Consider the following 27426-nt stretch of genomic DNA (forward strand, 5'->3'; position numbering starts at 1 on the left):
CGGGGGGTGTGCTTACCTGTCGGGGGGGGCCTGCAGCTTCGAGGAGGGGGGGCGGGTCTCCGCGCTGCATTCTGCTGGTGCCTACAGACCCCACCCCCACAGCTCCCATTGGCTGCATTTCCTGGCCAATGGGAGCTGCGGCAAGCAGCACTTGTGGCGGGAGCAGCGGAAGAGCTCCTGTCCTGGCTCTTGCCTCTGCCGCCTAGAAGCTTCAGGGACATGGAGCCGGGTAGAAAGCCCCTGCCAGCCCCTTCAATCCTCCCTACCCCAGTACCAGCGGGGGTCCCGGGTCACCTCCCCCAGCACCCGCGGTGCCCCCAGATTGCCCCCCCAGAGCACCCACGACCCAAGTTTTAGTCACGGCGGATATTTTTAGCAAAAGTCATGGACAGGTCATGGGCCTGTGAATTTTTGTTTAAGACCCGTGTCCTGTCCATGACTTTTTTACTAAAAATACCTGTGAATAAAACATAGCCTTAGCTATAACCATAGGAGGGGGCTGAACATTAGCAGTGTTGTGGTAAGAGGGGATACAACCGCAAACCCATTTCAGGAGAGCCTTTGGGTCAAAACAGGGGCCACTTTAATTCTGGCCATGAAAGAGACAAACAGCCCTCAAGGCTTTAGTCCTTTCCAAATAGAAATCGAACACTCTCCTGACATCCCAGGTGTGAAGAGCAGCATCTTCCCTAATCAGATGAAATTTAGAATGAAAACTGACAGCTGAATGACCTGATTGATATGAAAGTCTGAGGTTACTTTAGGCAAAAAATAAGGATATGGCTGGTAAGGAAAGCGAGGATTTTAGAAATAGTATAGGGAGTGCAACAACAAGATTTAGTGAGAAAGTGGATGTGATGAAAAAAGGAAAGGGAAGAGTCAAAAATACTGATTCATATGAGCTCCAGAGATGTGATGTCAATCTGATCACAGTGATGGAGAAGTGCAGCAAAGAACAGGGTTTAGGAGAAAACGTGGACAGTTCATGTTTTGTTTTAGTTAAAGGAAATAACATCCATGAGGAAATGTTAGAGGACCAGCAAGAGATTTGAGACTGGACAGGAAGAGAGAGGTCAGTGGTTGGCAGGTACATTTGAGAATTGTCAGCATAGTGGTGAATATGGCTGTGGTACACATAAAAACCTAAATAAACATCGAGTAAATCACTTCAAGGAAAACTGCAGAAACAAAACATAGATGCAAACTAACAGAATCTGTTTCTTTCAGTAATGAGCACAGGACCATTGTTCATTTTTATAATCATCAGTCCTGTTTGTATGTTATATTCCTAACATTTATTTTTTTCTATATTTAGTTATCATCATTTTTGTTTTGTTTTGTTTGTTTGTTTAGGTAGAATCTGTGTTGAGACAAGGACTTACTATATTAACTTGGTCATCTCTGACATTGGACAGTTTTTTTCAAGAAGTTGATGAAGTTATGAATATGTTTAAGCAGCTTTTGAAAAAGGTATGCATATTTGCCAAATTAATTAAAATGACATTTTTTGAAGAAATTTCAAATACACTTTCATTTGATTTTAGAGTATTTCACAGCAAAAAATAACTTGTGCTTTAAACTCAATTAATGATTTGACTTCTATTCACATGTAAGAAACTTCTTAAGGCTTGTCTACATTACCACTGGATCGATGGGCAGCGATCCATCCAGCAGGGGTCGATTTATCATGTCTAGTCTAGACGTGATAAATTAACCGCTGACCGCTCTCCCGTCAACTCCGGTACTCCACCAGGGCGAGAGGTGCAGGCAGAGTCGATGGGAGAGCCTCAGCCACCGACATACCGCAGTGAAGACAACGTGGTAAGTAGATCTAAGTATGTTGACTTCAGCTATGTTATTCACGTAGTGGAAGTCGCGCAACTTAGGTCGGGCCCCCCCCTTCCCTCCAGTGTAGACCAGGCCTTAGTTAAGATTAACATTAAATTCTTAATAACTTTTAGTGATAACGTTTTGCAACATTGAAATATGTCTCTGTTTTTTTAAAGCAAATATTGTTGTTCACATGCATTTCTTTTGGAAGAATGATAAGGCCCTGGTAGTTTCTCCATATTTACATCCTTGCTACCACCTTTAAACCCTAGATTTTAACCTCTTTTCTTCAAGTTGAGTTTGTATTAGGTCTCACCATTGTTTGTGACTAGCACTCTGATTTCTTGTCAGAAAGGGTCTCTAATTTTTGTCAGTGCCCTCCCCTTCTGGTCTGAAGAGCAAGGTAAGTATTTCTTATTTCTCAGACCACTACTGGGGTAACCGTGCCTGTCTACCGAGGCAACTGCATAATCCTCCCCAGCCTTTTCTAGGTTCCTCCTGCTGAACGTGGCCAATACTGCATGACCCCCAGTCATTGCCTCCATTGGTGAATGAGAAGTATCTTCAGCTCTCCTTCTGGAATCCTTTCTTCTCCAAATCCTTTTTCTCCATGCTGAGAATTGCTTTGATAACTTTGCCTAAGGTTCAGGAATTCCAACTTTTGGTCTAAGCCATTAAGAACAACTTGGGAAGCCTGAATGTCCCAGTTGTATTCCAGCAGCTATTGAAGCTTCCCCCTCTCCAACAACTCTATTCATTGGCCTTCCATTATAGAAAAGAAGTCAGTTCAAGTGGGAGAGTGTGCAAAATCACATGACACTATCAGTTCTTCAAGTAGTTGCAGATGTGTATTCCACTCAGGTGTGTGTATGCCCAGTGCACAGAAGCCAGAGAATTTTGCTTAACAATACTTGTAGGGGTGACACTCATGTCTTCTGGCCACCTAGCCCCTCCTCTGGCTATTTAAGAGCAGCACTGCCCCAACCCTCCTCTGTTCCTTCTCACTGCCCAGGGCTAGAGTTGGAATGCTCAGTGTGCTTCTTACCTTATGCTGTTTCACAGAGTTTTTTTGTATATACACCTCTAGCCCGATATAACGCGACCCGATATAACACGAATTTGGATATAACGTGGTAAAGCAGTGCTTTGGGGGGCGGGGCTGTGTGCTCCGGCAGATCAGCATGTCTGGCTCCGACACGCTGCTCTGAGCGGCGCCGGGCTAGGGCCGAGGGGTTGGATAAGGGGCAGAGGGTCTCAGGGGGTGGTCAGAGGACAGGGAACAGGGGCATTGAATAGAGCGTGGGAGTCCCTGGGGGCCTGTCAGGGGGCGGGGGTGTTGAGAGGGGTCAGGGAGTGTGGGGGAGTGTTGGATGGGTCGGGGGTTCTGAGGGGTCAGTCAGAGGTCGGGAAGTGACTATTAATAAAGGAAATTCTCGAGGCCAAAGCAAGTTCAATATAACGTGGTTTCACCTAACACGGTAAGATTTTTTGGCTCCCAAGGACCACGTTATATCGGGGTAGAGGTGTAGTTGTTAATTGTAGTTAGTTTAGTGGTGCCTATAGGTTTAGTTTTATTAAAAATGGTTGGATAGGATTTTGCCTGGTGTGATGCCCTCGCCAGCATTTGAACACTGCCCATCATGTGGGGTAGTTAGCTCTAATAATGAGAACCGCACACTCAGTGTTTATTGTGCCTTCGGGAAGGGCCCATTAAAGAAAGGTCCTTCATCTGCAAGTCATTCAAAAAGAGAATGCAGGTGGACAGAGACTTTTATTTGAAGCAGCACCCTCAGGAACAGACCATGAGGCCCTTTTCAGCACTGGGGACCTTCACAGATTGTCAGGCCCCTCAGAGGGCATCTGAGCTGGCACAGGCTGCTGTTAGGCCAAATTCATATTCTTCTCCCCCACAGAAAAAAAGAGACAGTTCTTCCTCTGGTCCTCCTAGAAAAATTTATCACAAAATGGACTGGGGCTATTCCAGAACTCAGAGAGATTCCTCCTCCCCTTCCAAGAGGAGTGCAGATCTACATTGTGATTCATCCCGGATGCACGATAGAGCAGGGCTATTTGCTCTCCAGTGCCGAGATGAGAGCAACTGGACTCTACCATTGACTCAGGTACCATCCATGGGGCTTCCTCTGAGTCCAGTACCAACAATTTCAGTGTCAGCACTGACTGTTTCCACACCAGTGGTGTATCAGGCAGCAATGGACTTTCTTTGCCTGGCTGTTCCTGATCCTCCACTAACTGAGGAATGTTCAGCTGTGGAGGCTTCTTTAGTGTCCTTGGTGCTGTCTGGATTGGTTGCAGACCTGCCGTTATTATTGGAATCTTCTTTTGCGCCTCTTCCAATTCAGGGTGCAGAGTTGAGGTCGCCTGCCTTTTCGGTACTGAGGGACTTGTCAACACAGCTACTATCTTCCGTGCTAATGATGATCCCAGCACACTGCATCTATGGGTTCGGTGCCAGCTTCGACTTTGGCACCAATGTCTGCTTCAGTACTGAGTGTGAGTATGAGGCCTGTGTTAGTGGTTAAAGCACCAACTGCTTTACTGTTGTCAGTACTGATGCATCCTGTGAGCAGGACTTTGGATAAGGCTGGATGTTTGTTGGATGGGTGGCTCCTTCATTGCCTATGGACTACTCTGAAGGTTCCTCAGGTTTGGGCTCGGAGACCTCTTCCTCCTCTCCCCCGCCTTCTCAGTATCTCTCTCAAAAGTTGTTGAGACTTCCTGGGGATCACCAGTGGTACTGAGATTGGCACCACATGCAGAGTGTAATACATATCTGCATTAACATCTCAAAGAACAGCAGTTATCATACAGGTAAGTAACAGTTTTTTTATGTAATAGGGCACTTTTGACTCAACTGCCCCCTCCACGTGTACAGAGAAAGCAGTGGTCTGGGTTGATCTCTGTGTATTTAATCTTGTGGGATGCTCCCCCGCAGTGCTGCAGAGTTTCAATGACCTTCTGCAAAACTGTCCATTGGGCTTGCTCAGAGAAATACAGATCTCAGCTTTGGAAGGCTTGCCTTGTGAAGGTCATGAACTCTTCAGTTTAAAGACTGACTCTTCATAGTAGCCTGACATCAGTCCTGGACAAAAAAATCAAAAAGCTGAGGTGGTTTAAATTGATAAAGAATTAAAGGATAGGAATAGAATTATTGCCAGTCAACATAATTATATGGAAAATAAGTCTTGTCAAATAATCCTGATTTCATTTTTTGGATGAGATTACAAGTTTGGTTGATAAAAGTAAGTGCATAGATGTAATATACTTAGACTTGTGTAAGGAATTTGACTTAGTACTGCACAACATTCTTATTAAAATTTAGCACTATACAATATCAGTAAAGCACACATTAAATAGATCAAGAACTGGCTAACTGACAGCTCTTAGAAAGTAGCTGATATTGGGGAACCATCATTAAATTGGGGTGTTCTTTGATTGCTTGCATATGTCCATTACACTGTAGGTGATTGTGTGTCTTGAGGACCAGTGCTGGGGAGTTTTCTCTGATGGTACCTATAAGGGCAGCACATCTCATTGCCAAGCTCCTTGTGCTGCAAGTGAGAATATAAAGGGCTGAGTCCCTCTTTCAGTTCCTTCTTTCCATCTGTGGTCAGAGCATTTGTGTTCCTTGTGAACAAATACTTGATCTACCTAGTGCTGCTAAAAAGTCTTTGGACTTTTATTTTTTTCTTTATTCATTTTATAGTTCTATTTTTATATGGCCTTTCTTTTGGGATTTTTCCAATATTGTGGGTCTCTAGACCCTGCCTGGAACTGAGAAACCTATGCCAAAGTCCCTAGAGTTCAAACTTTCATCGGCTGCAGAAAGCCTCTCCCTGTTAGTGACCCTCATTCATACTGCTGCAAGTGTTTGGGTGAGGGCCAGGTTACAGGTGCTCTCTCTGTTGCAGCTTCAAGACTAGAACTAAGAAGCTGAGGGAGGAGTGCCTCTAATATATCCAGATGGAGGCTGCCCTTAGATCAATGTCAGAGCCTGTCATAAATATAAAGGGAAGGGTAAACCCCTTTAAAATCCCTCCTGGTCAGAGGAAAAATGCTCTCATCTGTAAAGGGTTAAGAAGCTAAAGGTAACCTCGCTGGCACCTGACCAAAATGACCAATGAGGAGACAAGATACTTTCAAAAGCTGGGAGGAGGGAGAAAAACAAAGGGTCTGTGTCTGTCTGTATGCTGCTTTTGCCAGGGACAGAACAGGAATGGAGTCTTAGAATTTTTAGTAAGTAATCTAGCTAGGTATGTGTTAGATTATGATTTCTTTAAATGGCTGAGAAAAGAGCTGTGCTGAATAGAATGACTATTCCTGTCTGTGTGTCTTTTTTGTAACTTAAGGTTTTGCCTAGAGGGATTCTCTATGTTTTGAATCTAATTACCCTGTAAGATATCTACCATCCTGATTTTACAGAGGTGATTCCTTTACTTCTATTAAAAGTCTTCTTGTAAGAAAACTGAATGCTTTTTCATTGTTCTAAGATCCAAGGGTTTGGGTCTGTGGTCACCTATGCAAATTGGTGAGGATTTTTACCAAACCTTCCCCAGGAAGTTGGGTGCAAGGGTTGGGAGGATTTTGGGGGGAAAGACGTGTCCAAACTACGTTTTCCCAGTAAACCCAGATAAAGTTTGGTGGTGGCAGTGGAAAACCAAGGGCAAAGGGTAAAATAATTTTGTACCTTGGGGAAGTTTTAACCTAAGCTGGTAAAAGTAAGCTTAGGAGGTTTTCATGCAGGTCCGCACATCTGTACCCTAGAGTTCAGAGTGGGGAAGGAACCTTGACAGAGCCCCTTCAGTCATCTGAGGGAAGGTCTTCGAAGACTCCTTCCCGAAGTGTTCCTTTGGATGTATCAGCTAAAAGAGGCCTCAGAAGATCCCTTTCTCTGGGACTGTCCTTTTTAGGCCCAGAGAATCAGAGTCCCGGCCTCAAAAGCAGAAACAGAAGTTGGCATTCGGTTCCTTGAAGTTTAGGATACGGGTATCTGTGATGTTTCCTGGGGTACCCAGAGTTGCATGGCAATTCATACCACTCCCCCTTAGCATGAGAAAACCTTGTCTGTGCCTGCCAGGAGGTCATCTTTCCAACTCCACTGGCCACGGTTAACACAAGCACTTCCCACTGCTGTTTCTCTACATGTTAGTGACGGTCAGATTACAACTGCTGAGCCCTCTGAACTTCTCCTAAGCGGGTCCAGCCCCTGTTCCACTGGACATTCAAATTATTCATAGATCCACTGCTTCCAAAGAAACAGAACACTCCAGCTGATCAGTTCCACCCCAGATTACCACTCTGCTTAACACACAGCACAGTCCAATCTCCCACTTTGTCATCAAGCTGTCTGTTGCTCATGGCTGAGGGATGCCTTGGCTCTTGTTCAGCACTGCAAGCTTCCCTGGAAATGGTGGACTCTGCAGCTAGGGCCATGGTGACAGTTGTAATGATGCACTGAGCCTCCGGGTTGCGTTCCTGGTTGCATACTGTTCAAAACAAAGAAAAATCCTTTCTCATGCTCCATCTTGTTTTGAATCAATAAGTCAATGATATTTGTAACTAATTTATCACTACTATCACATCTGTGACCACAATTAGGTCTTAATGCTTAGACATCAATCCATACCTAATTGTTTTGCTGACACATTGATTATAGAACACACCTGCTATACCACATGTGCCTTGTCTATTTTGTCATTTATTAAGTTAATCAATTACAGAAAATTTATGGGCATTCCTTATCAGTTACACATTTGGTTCCCAAATACATACACCTATAGCAGTGTAACCGTTCTGTCAGGTGGAGTTGGCAGCAACAAGGGGCAGGTTCAATATCTAGGGCAGGGATCGGCAACCTTTGGCCTGCCGCCCTCCAGGGTAAGGTCCCGGCGGGCTGGTTTGTTTACCTGCTGTGTCCGCAGGTTCATCTGATTGCAGCTCCCACTGGCCGCAGTTCACTGCTCCAGGCCAATGGGGGCTGCGGGAAGTGGCACGAGCCGAGGGATATGCTGGCCGCCGCTTCCTGCAGCCCCCATGGGCCTGGAGCGGCGAACCGCGGCCACTGGGAACTGTGATCGGCTGAACCTGCAGACGTGGCAGATAGACAAACTGGCCCAGCCCACAAGGTTGCCGATCCCTGATCTAGGATTTCCTCTTAACAATATAAAACAGAACTGGCTTGAGCCCCTACCCAGTAATTTGGGAAAACTTACCACCACCCCTAGGTTCCTCTGATAAGCAATATTTCCCCGCTCACAAGGACTGAGTCTGTGTATAGCAAAAGAGAAGTTTTATTAAAAGGGAAAGGGAACCCAGCATGAATTTAGGGGAAAAACGGTTATTAACCTTTTCATAGCTCTTGTTCTTTGAGTTGTATTGCACATGTGCATTCCAATGTAGATGTGTGTGCGCTCCAAGCACAGTTGCCAGAATTTTTCTCCTAGTGGTATCCATTGTGTCTGCTCAAAGGCCCTCTTGTGCCGTGTGTTCAAGGTGCCAGCATAAAGGGCTCTGCCAACCCCACTTCCCTTCAGTTTCTTCTTACTGACTGCCTTTGATAAAAGGGGACGGAGGCTGGGTTTTGGAATGGATATGTGCAACACATCTTGAAGAACAACAGTTATGGAAAGGTTAGTATCTGTTTTTCTTCTTCGAGTGATTGCACATGTCCATTCCAAGGTAGGTGTATAGGAGATGGGTTTGGTGTTCAAGGACAGGCTGACTGCAAGACTGCATGTGTACCGACAACAAGGTTGCTGCTCCGAAGATGTCTAAAAAGGGACTTGCACTAGGAAGGCGGCGGAGGAGGCCTGAGATCTTGCCGAATGAGCTGTCAGATTAGCTGTGGGCAAGATGTTTGTGAGTTTATAACGTGCTCAGATGCATGAAGTAATCCAAGATGAGATTCTCTGTGTGAAGATGGGGAGATGCTTTATTCTCTCTGCTATCGCTATGAACAGCTGACTAGATCTGCGGAATGGTTTGGTCCTTTGTATATAGAAAGGTAGGGCCCATCTAACATCCAAAGAGTGAAAGGGCTGTTCCTCTCTGTTCGCATGTGGTTTTGGGTAGAATACCATCAGGAAGATTGCTTGACTACAGTGGAATTGTGAGGCCATAGTATCTACATGGTGAACAAATTTAATAATGGGCTCTTCAATCTAGTAGAGAAAGGTATAACATGATTAAATGGATGGAAGTTGAAGCTAGACAAATTCAGACTCAAAATTAGGCATAATTTTTTGACAGTATGTGTAATTAATCATTGCAACAATTTATCAGTGGTTGTGGTGGATTCTCCATCACTGACAACATGTAGATCAAGATTGGATATTTTTCTAAAAGATATGCCCTCGGAATTATTTAGGGAAGTTCCGTGGCCTGTGTTATACATCAAGTTAGACAAGATGATCACAATGGTCCCTTCAGATCTTGGAATCTATGACTCTATGAAAGATCTGGTCCATGATTCTTGACCTGATCATCAAACTAGCTGCTTCCTTCCTGATGCAGCAGATGCTGATTCAGATGATAAAGAAAGTCTCTTCCTGGAGTATTGCAGCTTCTTAGATGGTTTATTAGATCTTTGGTATCGCTTCTGGACCTGAAGGAAGACTTCCTCTTTCTGGCAGATGTGCAAAGTGCAAGGAACTGCAATCTTGTCCTGGAGTCATCTACAGTATTCATAGATTCATAGAGTTTAAGGCCAGAGGGGACTGTGGTCCCCAAATCTTTTTCAGAGTCACTGCCTCTGAGGATAGAATCCCCAGTCCTGTAAGTATGGCCCAAATGCTTTGTTCCTAGATGTATATATTTACATTTAACCATATTAAAATGCATATTGTTTGCTTGTGCTCAGTTTACTAAGCAGTCTGTATCACACTGAATCAGTGTCCTGTCCTCTTCATTATTTACCATTCCTTCAATTTTTGTGTCATTTGCAAACTTTATCATTGATGATATGTTTTCTTCCAGGTCATTGATAAAAATTTTAAATAGCGTAAGGCCAATCCCTTTGGGACCCCATGAGAAACATTCGTGCTCGATGATGATTCCCCATTTACAGTTATATTTTGAGACCTATCAGCTAGTCAATTTTTAGTCAATTTAATGTGTGCCAGGTTAATTTTATATCATTCTAGTTTTTTAATCAAAATTTTGTGCATCACCAAGTCAGATGCCTTGCAGAAGTCTAAGTATATTATGTCAACACTTTTATCTTTATCAATCAAACTTGTAATCTCATCAAGATATTCAAGTTAGTTTGGTGACATCTATTTTCCACAAATGCATGTTGATTTGAATTAACTACATTAGCCTTGTTTAATTCTTTATTAATGAAGTCCCATATCAGCAGCTCCATTATCTTGCCTAGGATCGACATCTGGCTAAGATGGCGTATAATTACCTAGGTCATCTCATTTACCCTTTTTAAGAATTGACACAACAGTAGCTTTCTTTCAGTCTTCTGGAACTTCCCCAATGCTCTAAGACTTATTGAAAATCAACATTAACAATCCAGCATGCACCTTGGCCAGCTCTTTAAAAACTCTTGCAAGTTGTCTGACCCTGCTGATTTAAAAATGTCTAAGTTAAGTAGTTTCTGCTCAACATTCTCCAGAGATACTACTGAAATGAACAAAGTGTTAGTATAATCATTTGATGAGATTATATCATCTGTTTACTCAAATAGAGAACAGAAATATTTAATGAACACTTCTGCCTTTTCTGCGTTGTTAGTGATACTGCTACCATTTCCATCCAGAAATGGACCAATACTATTGTCAGGAACTTTTAATTTGTTATAACTCTATAGTCTATTCCTTTAAAAACTCCTTGTCCTTAACTCTGTTGTCCACAGAGTTCTCCTTGTGTCCCTCTTCTTCCCTTATCAATTGTCTGTAATTCCTGACCTGTGATTTATATTAATTACTATCAACTTCCCCTTTCTTCCAAATATATCTATCTCTGTATATGGCTGCCTTCACTTCCCTTCTAAACCAGATTGATTTTTTAATGAGAGTAGCCTTCTTCCTCAGTTGTAGGACTGTGGCTTTTTGGGCATCTAGTAAAGTGTTCTTAATTGATGCCCAATTATCATTCCTATTCTTCTGATTAAATTCTTTCTCCCAAGTGATTTGGTTTATATTTGTTTACAGCTTTATAAAATTAGCCTTATTATAATACGAAGTATATGTATTATTGTTCTGGACTTTATTCTGCTTGCACATGTGATCAAGTAATGATCACTTGTACCTAAGCTACCATTAACTTTTAGTTCTGTGGTCACTTCTTCTGTTTCTGTTAAGACACGGGCTAATAAGGAATCTCCTGTGGACTGCCTTACTTTTTTGACAAGTACCTTTCTTTATTTCCTTGCTGCATTGAGAGGGATTACCACAACCAGATTCTCAATAAGCAAACAAGATTACACCATCCAATTCCACTCCATGATGTCTTCCATCACCCTTCATGGTCCCCGTCAGCTGTAATGTGGGTAATGTGGGATGCTCATCTGGGACTCTTAAAGACATAGAGCTGCAGAAAACCTCTACTCCCAAGAATCCCTCTGTAAAAATGTCCCGGAGCTCCATGAAATCTGTCTAATTTAGAAGGTATTTTTAAATCAAATGTTGGGCCTCTCTCTTCACAAATCTTGAGAGACAACACCACTATCATATATCATGTCACATAGCAAAGGAGGGCATAGTCAGCTCCTCTCTGCCTTGAAGCCTCAAGATTTTAGAAACAGTAGATGACAGCTATAGCTCTTATCTGGGCAATGACCTGGCCAGCAACCTCAGCAGACAATCAGCCCACTATGTGTGGACCTCAAAGCATTTCTCAGGAGCACCAGGAGCACTTTTCCCTCAGCCCCCTAGAGAATTAGGCATGTCAGCACCCCACCCACAAATACACCCCATCTGTTGGAGTAAGTATCCGTTTGGGTCTGTGGTCTGTGCCCATTGTATTCTTCTCTTGCTACACATCAATCTTTGGTGTGGTTTTGCCAGGCCTCCCAGAATAGTGGGTCTCAGAGTAAAACCTCCTTGAGATCTGTGGGAGAGTTCATATGTTTCAGAACTATTATTTCAGGTTATCTGCAGACTCAGGTAGATATTGCTGTTTTGGTTACTGTGATAGGGAGCACAAACCTCACACTGTCCAGGATAGGTTTATCTTTCAGGGTTGTAGCTGTCCATACTTCTCTTACCCTTAGTTTATTATTATCCCTTGCTGTATTGTCTTATTTAATGCCTGATTCTGCAAGATGCTGAGTACCTCCTGAGAGAAGCTGTGTATTAATTTGGCTCTTATTAAAGTCAATGGGAGTAGAGGGAGTTCAGCATTTCTGAGCACTCAGCCCCTTGTAGGCTCAGCCCTTACATTGTAGATTCGGGGGGGCAAGGAACTGACAGTATTTGTCTGTAAAACCCAGGGTATACTGATGGCATGATATAAATAATAATGGTGCATAACACTTTAGAGGTATAAATGTAGTGTTAATTACATTTTGCTTTTCTTTAGGTTAATGACTTATGTGAAATGCAGATTGATTTAATAATGAAAGACATATCAAATACTGTTTTAATTGTCCTGCCAGAGGATGGTCCTATCAAAATGGAGGATATGCTGGCACGTAATGAGGTATACATCATTTTACATTCTAAGATTGTGAATCCTTGTGTTTTGAGTACATTCGAAAATAATGATTAAATAATACTTTTTTTTAATCTAGAAGAGGGATTTTCCCTCTCTGGAGCAACACAAAATAATGAATATTGTTATTTTTAATAAGTCTTAACCATACTTGTATTTTCTTTCTGATTAAAATATTTCATTTTGAATAACTTTGCCCGTTTTGCAAAGGTAAATATATTCTTTTATAGTTATAGTCCTTGGTCTATGTCTTTGATCTACTGAGATTACAATATTGCATAGAATTTGAATTTATTTAACTATCACTAGTATATGGCATGCATAAACCTATTTTTTATTGAGGTCTACAGCTACTAGCTTTGTCAACTTAATTATTTTTGTCATATGTCTGGTCTTCTCCACCTTACAGTAGAATCCTTACATTAAATATTATTTCAGTTATTGAGACACAAAGAGGGGCAAAGTCTTTCAATCAAGTTTTAAAAAACCAGACTTATCACTTTCCCTTTAGTCTTTTTACTTGTTCTTAAAGTACAAAGCCCCTATCAGTTCTCAATTCTAATTTTACTTCTACTTTTTTTTCTTTACTGTTCTGTAGTTAGATGTGAGAAGAAAAGAAGGCAGATAATAGAAGAAATGGTAGCATGAGGCAGTTACAGCTCAGGCATTTTAGCAGTACAGATTATTTCCTTGCTAGATCTGCAGAATCCTGAGTTGTTAACTGGAAGTTCACTGCATTAAACCTCATGTTGCCATTCCTTCTTTATGGCAAACCCATGCTTCAGATTTTGGTGCCTGTGAAAAAGTTGGTGTTGCTGCTACTTGTAATGATGGTTTCTGTGTAGTTGGTGTTGGCATGAGCTCTGGCAGTAAAGGCTCTCTCTTATCTCCACATTGGTGTATCATTCTTCAGGCCTGCTTGAGATTGAGACACACTCAAATTGGAATGATTAAAACTGATTTTTTTTTAAAATACAAAAGACACTAAGTATTCATAGATCAGAAAATATCCTTATGGTAAGAGGACAACAAGCATATCTGGCTTCAGTTTCTAGAATGGATCACTGGAGTCACTGGCTTTTCTTTATTCACTGTCAAGTAGTTCCTCCACTGAATATATTTGCAGTGCCTTTGAACCCTGTTCTGGACAGGTTGGTGAAAGAGATATGGCAACATCCTCATTCCATCCTGGACAGAGTAAAGGCAGTTGAAAATAATTATATTTTACCTATAGATACCTCAGCCCCATGAAAATTTAAGAATAGCCCCTTTCTGTGAGGCATTAATGCCTTTCAAGGATAGGCACACTAAGTGCCTTCCATGTCTAGGAGAAGGCCACATTGACAGGTGCTCAATTTGTAAGTCTTTCTCAAAGAGAACACCAAAAGCTAGAGGAGCACACCAGAAGATGTTTTTGATTGAGAAATCAATTCATCCATCCTCAAGCCCTGGAGTCACTGGGGCTGAAAATCTGGAGCAATTGTCTAAAGTGCTCCACATCAAAGGACTGCACTGATGAAGTGACAGGAAGTCATTAAAATAAGCTTCCTCCTCAATTGGTAATGACTCGCGGTGCATGGGAATAAAGAAAAATTCTGACAGCTAGATCTCTTCCCTTAAGTCTCTCTCACAAGACTCTCAAAAAAACAGAGCTCCCGCTTTGGCCTTGGAGAAGGATATCACGAGGCCCAGAAAGGGTCCCTTTGCAACTCACTCAAGCTTTGGACACTGAACCTTCGTACTGGTCTCCTCAGAGTGTAAAAAATTGCCAGGTACCAGTCGTGTGGAACTGAAGCACATGGTACTGATGCCTTCAGTACTAAATTTTCAGCCAAACCTGCAAATGAGAATTGCCAATTAGCAGGCATTATTGGGCAAATATGACTATTTTAACTATGACAATATCTCCAAATTCACTGTTAAAGTCCCACAGGACTGCAGGAAAGAATATTTAATTTCAGAAAGTCAACTAGTAGTACATCCTTCCCTTCAGGCAGCTCTTGATGTGTTGGATATAGCAGTGTTGATCTCCATGGTACAATCATTTGGCTCCAAGCTTCCTGCATTCTTAGGAGATACAGGTTATGGTGGAAGACCTGCTGTCATAAATATAAAGGGAAGGGTAAACATCTTTAAAATCCCTCCTGGCTGGAGGGAAAACCCTTTCACCTGTAAAGGGTTAAGAAGCTAGGATAACCTCGCTGGCACCTGACCAAAATGACCAATGAGGAGACAAGATACTTTCAAAAGCTGGAGCGGGGGGAGAAACAAAGGCTCTCTCTGTCTGTGTGATGCTTTTGCCGGGAACAGAAAGGAATGGAGTCTTAGAATTTAGTAAGTAATCTCTCTAGATATGCATTAGATTCTGTTTGTTTAAATGGCTGAGAAAATAGGCTGTGCTGAATGGAATGGATATTCCTGTTTTTGTGTCTTTTTGTAACTTAAGGTTTTGCCTAGAGGGATTCTTTATGTTTTGAATCTACTTACCCTGTAAGGTATTTACCATCCTGATTTTACAGAGGTGATTCTTTTACTTTTTCTTCTATTAAAATTCTTCTTTTAAGAACCTGATTGCTTTTTCATTGTTCTTAAGATCCAAGGGTTTGGGTCTGTGTTCACCTATGCAAATTGGTGAGGATTTTTATCAAGCCTTCCCCAGGAAAGGGGGTGTAGGGTTTGGGGAGAATTTTGGGGGGAAAGACATTTCCAAGCGGGCTCTTTCCCGGTTATATATCTGTTAGACGCTTGGTGGTGGCAGAGATAAAGTCCAAGGGCAAAAGGTAAAATAGTTTGTACCTTGGGGAAGTTTTAACCTAAGTTGGTAAAAATAAGCTTAGGGGGTTTTCATGCAGGTCTCCACATCTGTACCCTAGAGTTCAGAGTGGGGAGGGAACCTTGATACTTGCCTTTTGAGAGATGTAATTTATTCAGTTCCAAGACTGATGAGGCCTTACATTCTTTGAAGGACTCCTGTGCAAGTCTGAGATCATTGGGAGTATATATTCCTGCTTCAAAGAGGAAGCCAGCTTGACACCACTCTTATCCAAGTGAATCTTATTACCTGCAACACAAATCTTCTAGCTTTCCAAGAAAGCTTCAGAGGTTCTAGAGGAGAAAACCCATCAGCATTCTCTGTGTCATCTGCACATCCAGCTATGTCCTCAAGGCAGGAAATTTGACTTGTCACTCAGGAGTTCTGTGCAACTTTGAGTAGACCTACCTGTTATTTCCCTACCTTTTGGGAACTGCCTTTTTCATTTTCATGGGGTTTGGATTACCATAACGACAGACGGTTGGGTTTTGGAGATAACAGAACTGGGATATTCCATTCAGTTTCACACCTTTCTCACCTCCCACTCCTCTTTCCCCTTTTTGAGAGCCTCTCTACAAAAGAATCCTATATCAGGAAGTATGATAGCTTCTAGCTCTTGGTGCAGTAGAAGTAGTTCCATCAGAATTTAGAGGGGAATGGTTTTAATCCTGTTTTCTGATACCAAAGAAATAGGGGGTCTGGTGTCCAATTCTGGATTTGAGACAGCTTAATGGCTTCATCCACAGACTCAAGTCCAGGTAACTCAGGCTTCAATAATTCTTTCCCTGGATCCACAGGACTGGTACTCTGTTCTCTATATTCAAGATTTATATTTTCATAGTACTACTTCCATCCTGCCCACAGAAAAGATATCTGAGGTTTCAAGTCAGCAATTCCCATTACCAGTACAAACTTTTGGATTACGCATAGTAATGAGAGTATTCAACAAATGCCTGTAGTAGCAGACTACCTAAGAAAGTGAGAAGTCAGTTTATCCATACCTTGGTGACTGGCTCCTCAACGGGTGGTCAACATCATTTAACAGATGCTTAATTTTTTTGTCTCCCTGGGAGTAAGGATCAACCAGGAAAATTGATTCTAGTCCCCATTCAAAAAATACATTTCATAGGAGCAGTCCTGGATGCAACAGCAGCAAACACTTACCCGCCCCAGGAGAAATTCCATGATTTAGGAGATTTAGTCTTTGGCGAGCAGATGGATCTTAGAGACTGGGCTCTAACCTGAGCCTGAATGTCTACATTGCTATTTTTAGCCCTGTAGCATGAGCCCGGTGAGCCCAAGTCAGTTGACCAGGCACTGAGACTCACATCCACTAATTTTTTGTTTGTTTGTTTGTTTTCAGTGTGGGCATATCCTTATACTTTAAGGGCAGAAGGGACCATTAGATCATCTAGTCTGACCTTATGTATATCACAGGCCACCTGTGTATTAATACCTGTGTATTAATCTCAACAACTGAAATGAGACCAAAGTAATACAACCCACAGGAGACTAGACTATTACGTGCCATAGGCAGATAATAGGAGGTACTGAGGTGCACCAGTGCCCACGGCGCTTGCAGTGGCAGGGAGATTAAGTGAGATACCCAGATAATCCTGGCTGGTGACCTGCACCCACATGCTGCAGAGAGAGGCAACCCCCCACGCTCCCAGGTCACTGCAAATCTGACCTGGAGGAAAATTCCTTCCTGACCACACACATGGTGCTCAGTTAGACTCTGAGCATGTGAGCAAGAACCAGCTAGCCAAGCCCTTGTTTACCAGGAAAGATCTTAACACAGTCCTTGAATTACAGTAGAGTCCTTTAGAGTAGAATTATAGAGAAAGGTGAGACCAGTAATCAGTGGATCAAAATTGGTGTGTTGGAAACTAGGTTTCACTTGTGAACAGAATAATGAGGGGATAGGCTGTTCCATCTACTACCTGTTTGGGATCCTCAGGAAGAGACTTTGGGGGAAAAGCTGGCTCCACAGTGCTGTCTGTTAGAATCCCAATAAGGGCAGTTAGGGCTAAGGGTCAAAGCAGGGGCAAACCTGAGGCTAGGAGTAGCCGAGGGGTCCATACACAGTTCCAGACCAGGGTCTATACCAAGCATCAGAGTCGAAGTCAGGTTTCAGGGTCTGAGTCTTGAAGCGAAGCCTAAAACAAGCTGATGTTAAGCTAGTAATTCAAGAACATAGAATAGGAACTGTCATTGCAGCTACAGAAGCTCCATTCTGTTGTCTGGATGCTTCCTGGAATGCCCCTTGGGTTTATATAGGGCAGGGAGCCAATCAGGGGCCATGGGGCTGCTCCCCACCAAACCTTTGAAGTGGAACTTCCCATGATCTCTGTCCACAGCAAGTCATGGGATGTAGCACACAGATTGGGTACAGCTGCTGCTGGTTAGTAGCTTGGAGATGTTAACTGCCTTGTAGCTCTATAAACCTGGGTCCTAGATCTATGGGGCCTTACACTGGATGGGGAAAGAGTGATCTTTATCATTATATCTGCCACCCCCCACCCGTCTTTTGGAACCATCTTAACATTGTCGTGCCTTTATCATTCTGATTCTGACCAAACTGGGCCAGAAAGAGGGGGAACCAGATGACATTGCCATCTTCACTAATGTTGACTAAATTCTGAACAACACTTGGCATGTGAGACTTTGTAACTCACAGTCTGCTCCCAGTGTGTCCTTTCCCCACACCTTATATCTTCTCTTTCCTATCCTTCTCCTTTTGCCTTCTGTCTAATAAGAGTCTGTCTTAGCCAGCCAGGACCTTATATTTTGCAACACTCCTGTAAGCTTCTGACTAGAGAAACACAGCTAAAAGCAATGACCTAAACACCTCAATACTGGAACAAGTTTGCCATGTTTGAGTGGCTAATAAGATCATGTGCCATGCCTGTTTCTGCAGGAGTAAGGTTACAAGTAAGAGTCAACACCAGAAATAGTAGCTGCATTTTCTATCTTTGCTGTTCTTTTCTCTTCCCTCTAGTGTGTATTTGTCTTGTTTTGTCTTCTAGAAAACAGGATCAGACTTCAACAACAACAGCAATGACAACAGCTGCAGCCCATCTGAACTAACGTCTCTTTCCTTCCCAAAGGACACCTATGACCATCATTAATATAATCTAAGAGACTGTTAAATAAGAGATTTTTTTCCTTCTAAAGACTCTTTATAGCTGAAGGGAATGGGAATAAAGAGATACTGTTAAAATGAAAGCCTTACTTAATACTTTACATTTCAAATGCTTTAACTTTTTCCTTTTTTCCCCTATATTTTTAAATATGTTTGCCATGGTACTAAGCAGGCTGAGGTCTTGGTATATCAAACCCCGAAACTTGTTTAGCACTGTTTAATATTGGACAGTAAGAGAGTCATGTTAACACCTTTAATTCTGAGTCCCTATAATCCACATACATTAATACAATTTCTTTGAGAAGTATGCCCTTAGCAGAAATATGTAGGATGACTACTTTGCATTCAATACATATATTTACACAGCCATAGTAGAAATATTGCAATCTGAAACTTGTTTTGGCCTGGCCGTCTTACATGTTTAGGAGGATTAGGTTGCTACTTGTGACTCACCATCAATGAAATATATATATTGGGCAAGCACTCAAAGAAGAAACTGTTACTTACCTTACAGTTACTGTGGTTCTTCAAGATGAGTTGTCCATATATATTAGATGAACCACCTTTTTGCTTGCTACTGTGGAGACTGATTACACCTGAGAGGGTTCAGAGATGAGCCACAGGAAAGATTTGAGAGCTGGGAAAAAAATCTTTACATCAGTGTTCTCTAAACTTTAGAAAGCTGAGAAAATTAAACCAATCACAACCCCTTTCAGCCCTGACATGGCTTTAATGACATAGCCATATTTTAAGTCTTTGTAATATGATGCATCCTCTCTTTTCTTACATGCTTTGAGCAGTGAAATAGTAAACAATGTTGATACTTAAAATGTCATCACTGGCACCTAAGTTAGCATTCATTAAAAGCAATAGGGCATTTCATGCCTCAGAACTATTATTCCAGGCTCTCTGTAAATTCAGGCACACATTGTTGCTTCCTTTACACTCAAGATCTTGTTTTTAAGGTTTTGTCTGCAACCATAAAAGCTAGAGATTAAAAAAACTGAAAAGTGAAACTCTGGAGAATGCATAAGAGGCCTTGTTTGGATATCTTTAGGCAGGTATGCCTAATGCTTTGGGGAGCACTGCATTTCAATTAGATGTTTAAGGAGCACAATTTATTTAGTTTATAAAAAGAAGGTCAAGAGGTGACTTTGTCACTGCCTGCAAGTACCTACACAGAAAAAAATGTCTGTGTGCATTAACATTAATGTAAAGGATTGTGTGATACATTCAGTTCAGGGATCAGTAATGTATTTATTTATTTATTTTGAGATTAATAACAGCACATGAAATACTGTTTAAGGTGTGATTTTTTTTTCCAAGGAGCTTACAGGAATCAGGAGCCCAAATTAAGTTCTTTTAAAAGTCCCAACCTATATTTAGTAGAAATCCTTACATTAAAAGGTGCATATATTACAAGTAACTTTTAGTTCTAGCATATAGTTAGTATTTTATGATGGAATTAAGTTGTTTTGTTATCCAAATTTAATAAAGTATTTCATATTTCAAACAGAACATGCTCTGGTAAATATGAGGATTACATTTCTCCATCCAATCACTTGATTTCCCCCTCAAACCCTAGGGAGGATCCCTGCAGATCAGGGTTAAGGCACATGACAGTCAATGAAGAGAAGCTTGCACTGCTATACATACATTCTTGTTTTGTAAAAAAAGAAAAAACTCTCCAATCTCTGAGGCTTTCAGTTGGCTAACATTCATTAGCAGTAAATACACTTTTAAAATATTTTCCTATTGCAATAGCACCTTTTAGAAAAGATGATCTGAGAGCAAGATCATTAATTTTGTGTGTTCCTTTACCCTTATTAAATTCATATTCAGTGTACTAAACATATGTCCAAGTAACAATCTGTATTAAGGTAACTGACTGTGTATATTTTAACAGACTTACACCAAAGAATGGGCTGAAATATTGAACCACAAAAGTATGCACATAGAAGATGCTGTCCAGGAGCTGATATCTATATTTGAGACGATTTATGAAATTAAAGATTCTAAGAAAACTTTAAAAAAGTATTCATTGCCAGGTACTTATTAGTATGTGTACTTATGTTAAGCAATTTCTACTCTAAGTTTTTGAGAAAAGAGAGTATCTGACAGTAGAATTTCTTTCCAGAAAAGAGGGTTATTTTAGACCTCTGCCTTCAACCCCTTCTTCTGTTGCATGGCTTCTCTTCGCATTCCTCACTAATGAGTTAATGTCCCCCACCTATTGAATTCAGATGCAGTCCAACATTTTTGCTCGGACTCCAGGACTAAGCCCCACCTTTCAGTTCAGACTGCCATACAAGTCCTTTCAAAACTGGAAATACTCCAGCAACCTATTATTATCATTAAGACAACAACTTGATATATTAATTAATGTTAAAACAATTATATGTCTAAATCTTCCTTTTGAGAAAAAAATCAGTTTGTATTCTGATTATTTACTGAACTACCAGGGTGGGTTGAATGAAGAGAGAAGCTGCTAACAGAATAAGATATTTCTTACTTGATAATTTTCTGTCTACACAGCTTCTTTCCTCATTCATCATTAATGGTAAGTAGCATTGAATCACAGAGCAGAACCTTGGGCATTTTGCATTATTTTTTTGTGAAAAGATCTATTTCTGGGTGCCTTAGACAGCAATTTTTTTTTGTCTTTTTTCAGGGACCATTCTTATATTTCTTCCCCATCCTTGTTGAGATGATCTGCCAAATATTGTCTTTTCCTTCTAGATCAGGGGCGCGCAAACTTTTTGGCCTGAGGGCCACGTTGGGTTTCTGAAATTGTATGGAAGGCCGCTTAGGGGAGGCTGTGCCTCCTGAAACAGCCAGGCATGGCCTGGCCCCTGCCCCCATCTGACCCCTCCCTGCTTCTTGCCCCCTGACAGCCCCCCCCCAGGACTTCTACCCCATCCAACCCCCCTCCCCGTTCCCTGTCCCCTGATGGCCCCCCTGGGACCCTTACCCCATCCACCCTCCTTGCTTCCTGTCCCCTGACTGCCCCCGGAACCCCTGCCCCTGACTGCCCCCCCATCCCATCCAACCCCCCCCCCCGACTGCCCCGCTGGGACCCCTGCCCCCATTCAACCCCCTGTTCCCCACCCTCTGACTGCCCCAACCACTATCCACCCCCCTGCCCCTGACCACCCCTCCGAACTGCCCTGCCCTCTATCCAACACCCCCTGCTCCCTGCCCCCTTACCACGCTGCCTGGAGCACGGGTGACTGGTGGTGCTACAGCCGTGCTGCCCAGAGCACCAGGACAGGTAGCCGTGCCGCCTGGCTGGAGCCAGCCATGCGACCACTCTGCAGCTGCACTGCCTGGCAAGAGCTCACAGCCCCACCGCCCAGAGCATTGTGCTGGCGGTGCAGTGAGCTGAGGCTATGGGGAAGGGGGAACAACAGGGGAGGGGCTGGGGGCTAGCCTCCTGGGCCAGGAGCTCAGGGGCTGGGCAGGAGGGTCCCACGGGCTGGATGTGGCCCGGGGGCCATAGTTTGCCCACCTCTGTTCTAGATGGAATGCTATGCGTAAATGCTGTGATGAATGCACCAGTCCTATTATATAATAGCCTCCTTGCAGAACTGTAAAGAATGAGCTCCTCCCTGTTTGTTTATACAGAACATAGCTACTGCGTTGTCACTTACTACTTCAATTACTAAGTCTTGTAGGTGAGGTAGAAAAGATTTGAGACTTTGTTAGACTGCCCTTTGCCCCACCATGCTATGTAGATATTTCTCAAAGTGGTTCCAATGACTGTGTTTGCTGAACTGACCACCCCATCCTAAGTTGAATACATATGAAGTGATAGTAGCTGATGGAGTGGAGGATTGAATGACACGCTCCTCAGAATGTTGCTTCTCTGTATCCACCATTTAAATGAAAATAGCATTTCTTTTGGAAGAGACAACTTTATGCAAATGACTTGGCTGCTAATTTCTTGCTAGCCAATGCTGTAATAATCTCATTCTGAAGTGAGTGTATAGAGTTACAAATGTTGCTGAAGCCCTGAGGCCCATCAGTCTGAAGAGGAACATATCTATCTGGTTTGAGTCTCTTGGAGGTTCATTGGCACTGAATCTTTAGGAAATTTTCTTCTGGAGGGAAGGCTCTTCCAATTTGGGAATCTAAAATTGCTTCAATGAAATGGATCTGCTGTGTAGGAAGAGATGTGACTTCTTCCAACCTATTCTGAGATCTGGTTTCTCAAAAAGAATTAAAGCACAGTCCATGTTGATGGTCAGGGATTCTTTCAATTTAGGAAGAAACAATCAGTTGCACACATACAAAATGGGAAATGACTGCCTAGGAAGGAGTACTGCAGAAAGGGATCTGGGGGGTCATAGTGGATCATAAGCTAAATATGAGTCAACAATGCAACACTGTTGCAAAAAAAGCAAACCTCATTCTGGGATGTATAAGCAGGAATGTTGTAAGCAAGACCCGAGAAGGAATTCTTCCACTCTACTCTGCACTGGTTAGGCCTCAACTGGAGTATTGTGTCCAGTTCTGGGCACCACATTTCAGGAAAGATGTGGACAAATTGGAGAAAGTCCAGAGAAGAGCAACAAAAATGATTAAAGGTCTAGAAAACATGACCTCTGAGAGAAGATTGAAAAACCTGGGTTTGTTTAATCTGGAAAAGAGAGGACTGAGAGGGGACAGATTACAGTTTTCAAGTATGTAAAAGGTTGTTACAAGGAGGAGGGAGAAAAATTGTTGTTCTTAACCGCTGAGGATAGGACAAGAAGCATTGGTCTTAAATTGCAGCAAGGGAGGTTTAGGTTGGACATTAGGAAAAACTTCCTAACTGTGAGGGTGGTTAAGCGCTGGAATAAATTGCCTAGGGAAGTTGTGGAATCTCCATCATTGGAGATTTTTAAGAGCAGGTTAGACAAAGGATGTCAAGGATGGTCTAGATCAGTGGTTCTCAAAGCCGGTCCACCGCTTGTTCAGGGAAAGCCCCTGGCGGCTGGGCCGGTTTGTTCACCTGCTGCGTCTGCAGGTTCGGCCGATCGCGGCTCCCACTGGCTGCAGCTCGCTGCTCCAGGCCAATGGGGGCTGTGGGAAGCGGCGCGGGCCAAGGGATGTGCTGGTTGCCCTTTCAGTAGCCCCCATTGGCCTGGAGCAGCGAACCGTGGCCAGTGGGAGCCGCAATCAGCCGAATCTGTGGACGTGGCAGGTAAACAAACCGGTCCGGCCCGCCAGGGGCTTTCTCTGAACAAGCGGCGGACCGGCTTTGAGAACTACTGGTCTAGATAATACTTAGTCCTGCCATGAGTACAGGGGACTGGACTAGACAACCTCTTGAGGTCTTCTCCAGTCCTATGATTCTATGAAATGAAGCTATTAGCGAGTGAGTCATCCACACAGAGCTATATGTGAATCTTGCAATCTTAAATGCTCTGCCATGACTGAGAGGCATCTTGATACCTGACGAGCAGTAGAAAGGTCATAGAGGAGGATCCTGTACTGTTAGCGATCTTCCCCTTCCAGGAAACAGAGGTATTTGCGATGTGGAGGTATGATCAATGTATGAATATATGCATATTTGAGGTCAAGAGTGCTGAACCAATCTAGGGTGGATAGCGAAGGAATTATGGATGCAAGGGTCACCGTGTGGAATCTGAACTTCATGACGAAGGAATTAAATGTTCTGAGGTCTAAGATGGGCTGGTCTGCCTTCCTTCTTCGTATTAGGACACATATTTGGGCTTTCTGCATTCTAACTTCTTTCCCAGTTTGAGACATATCCATGTTATATCTCTGTTGCAGCGTATCCTGGAAGTAGATCAAACTTCTCTATGAAGGCTCTGGGACTTGGCCACACGATTATCCACTTCCAGACCAGTAAATGAGGTCTCCTTCCTTTCCTTTCCATTTCCCAGCTTTTAAAGCCAAACTCTAGAAGTAGTATGCAGCATCACTCTCTTTGCCTTTTGCCTTTTCTTGAGGCAATTGTTTAAAAAAGGTTCTTTACTTGAACAAAGTGGAGTACCTTTCTTCCATTTTCATCACCTTGCCTGGAAGCAAAAAATGATAAGGTGCTCTATCTGTGAGGAGATGAACTCAGGAGCTCCAGCAGGGGAGCTCTGTCACAACAGATAACGACCCTGCGTTGCATACGAGAAACTGAGGATTTTCTGGACAAAACTCAGGATAGGCTTCTAGGGGCACAAAGCTCTAAAGATATAGAGCAGGTTGCACAGAGGAGCCAAGAGGCCAGTGAAGAAGCTTGGCAACATGTGACCTCCAGAAGAGGTAAGCGGAATGTCCAGGTTCCAGTAACACAGACACAGGTAACTAACCGCTTTCATGTTCTCTCTGCAGGTACCATTGCGGAGAGTGGACCAGATGATATGTCTGGGGCGAGAAAGCAGAAGGAGACTCCGCTGGTTGGAAGCCATGAGATGCGATGTCCTGAGGTTGGGGGTTCCACGACCACCACTCCCAAGAGGAGAAGGCGGGTGGTGGTGGTCGGGGACTCTCTCCTCCGGGGGACTGAGTCATCTATCTGCCGCCCTGACCGGGAAAACCGAGAAGTCTGCTGCTTGCCAGGGGCTAAGATTCGCGATGTGACGGAGAGACTGCCGAGACTCATCAAGCCCTCGGATCGCTACCCCTTCTTGCTTCTCCACGTGGGCACCAATGATACTGCCAAGAATGACCTTGAGCGGATCACTGCGGACTACGTGGCTCTGGGAAGAAGGATAAAGGAGTTGGAGGCGCAAGTGGTGTTCTCGTCCATCCTCCCCGTGGAAGGAAAAGGCTTGGGTAGGGACCGTCGAATCGTGGAAGTCAACGAATGGCTACGCAGGTGGTGTCGGAGAGAAGGCTTTGGATTCTTTGACCATGGGATGGTGTTCCATGAAGGAGGAGTGCTGGGCAGAGACGGGCTCCATCTTACAAAGAGAGGGAAGAGCATCTTTGCCAGCAGGCTGGCTAACCTAGTGAGGAGGGCTTTAAACTAGGTTCACCGGGGGAAGGAGACCAAAGCCCTGAGGTAAGTGGGATACCGGGAGGAAGCACAGGCAGGAATGTCTGTGAGGGGAGGGCTCCTGCCTCATACTGGGAATGAGGGGTGATCAACAGGTTATTTCAAGTGCTTATATACGAATGCACAAAGCCTTGGAAACAAGCAGGGAGAACTGGAGGTCCTGGTGATGTCAAGGAACTATGACGTGACTGGAATAACAGAGACTTGGTGAGATAACTCACATGACTGGAGTACTGTCATGGATGGTTATAAGCTGTTCAGGAAGGACAGGCAGGGCAGAAAAGGTGGGGGAGTAGCACTGTATGTAAGGGAGCAGTATGACTGCTTAGAGCTCAAGTATGAAACTGTAGAAAAACCTGAGTGTCTCTGGATTAAGTTTAGAAGTGTGTGCAACAAGAGTGATGTAGTGGTGGGAGTCTGCTATAGACCACCGGACCAGGGGGATGAGGTAGATGAGGCTTTCTTCTGGCAGCTCACGGAAGCTACGAGATCGCATGCCCTGATTCTCATGGGTGACTTTAATTTTCCTGATATCTGCTGGGAGAGCAATACAGCGGTGCATAGACAATCCAGGAAGTTTTTGGAAAGCGTAGGGGACAATTTCCTGGCGCAAGTGCTAGAGGAGCCAACTGGGGGGGGGGGCGCTTTTCTTGACCTGCTGCTCACAAACCGGGTAGAATTAGTGGGGAAAGCAAAAGTGGATGGGAATCTGGGAGGCAGTGACCATGAGTTGGTTGAGTTCAGGATCCTGACGCAGGGAAGAAAGGTAAGCAGCAGGATACGGACCCTGGACTTCAGGAAAGCAGACTTCGACTCCCTCAGGGAACGGATGGCCAGGATCCCCTGGGAGACTAACTTGAAGGGGAAAGGATTCCAGGAGAGCTGGCTGTATTTCAAGGAATCCCTGTTGAGGTTAAAGGGACAAACCATCCCGATGAGTCGAAAGAATAGTAAATATGGCAGGCGACCAGCTTGGCTTAATGGTGAAATCCTAGCGGATCTTAAACATAAAAAAGAAGCTTAGAAGAAGTGGAAGGTTGGACATATGACCAGGGAAGAGTATAAAAATATTGCTCGGGCATGTAGGAATGAAATCAGGAGGGCCAAATCGCACCTGGAGCTGCAGCTAGCGAGAGATGTCAAGAGTAACAAGAAGGGTTTTTTCAGGTATGTTGGCAACAAGAAGAAAGCCAAGGAAAGTGTGGGCCCCTTACTGAATGAGGGAGGCAACCTAGTGACAGAGGATGTAGAAAAAGCTAATGTACTCAATGCTTTTTTTGCCTCTGTCTTCACGAACAAGGTCAGCTCCCAGACTGCTGCGCTGGGCATCACAAAATGGGGAAGAGATGGCCAGCCCTCTGTGGAGATAGAGGTGGTTAGGGACTATTTAGAAAAGCTGGACATGCACAAGTCCATGGGGCCGGACGAGTTGCATCCAAGAGTGCTGAAGGAATTGGCGGCTGTGATTGCAGAGCCATTGGCCATTATCTTTGAAAACTCGTGGCGAACCGGGGAAATCCCGGATGACTGGAAAAAGGCTAATGTAGTGCCAATCTTTAAAAAAGGGAAGAAGGAGGATCCTGGGAACTACAGGCCAGTCAGCCTCACCTCAGTCCCTGGAAAAATCATGGAGCAGGTCCTCAAAGAATCAATCCTGAAGCACTTGCATGAGAGGAAAGTGATCAGGAACAGCCAGCATGGATTCACCAAGGGAAGGTCATGCCTGACTAATCTAATCGCCTTTTATGATGAGATTACTGGTTCTGTGGATGAAGGGAAAGCAGTGGATGTATTGTTTCTTGACTTTAGCAAAGCTTTTGACACGGTCTCCCACAGTATTCTTGTCAGCAAGTTAAGGAAGTATGGGCTGGATGAATGGACTATAAGGTGGGTAGAAAGCTGGCTAGATTGTCGGGCTCAACGGGTAGTGATCAATGGCTCCATGTCTAGTTGGCAGCCGGT

At 43.5% G+C, this 27426-nt stretch overlaps 1 protein-coding gene across 1 annotated transcript in view; it reads left to right on the forward strand.

Annotated features, from left to right (window-relative positions):
- The window catches only part of DNAH8 (dynein axonemal heavy chain 8), a 589186-nt gene that overhangs the window by 158311 nt on the left and 403449 nt on the right, over positions 1–27426 (forward strand). The window contains exons 20-22 of the mRNA XM_084624647.1: positions 1358–1470; positions 12376–12495; positions 20371–20512. Coding sequence (XP_084480773.1) covers positions 1358–1470; positions 12376–12495; positions 20371–20512 — 375 coding nt within the window. The remainder of the gene's footprint in view (positions 1–1357; positions 1471–12375; positions 12496–20370; positions 20513–27426) is intronic.

Source organism: Lepidochelys olivacea (assembly GCF_965140295.1).
Source record: "Lepidochelys olivacea isolate rLepOli2 genome assembly, chromosome: 3".
In the NCBI taxonomy this organism is placed as follows: Eukaryota; Metazoa; Chordata; order Testudines; family Cheloniidae; genus Lepidochelys; species Lepidochelys olivacea.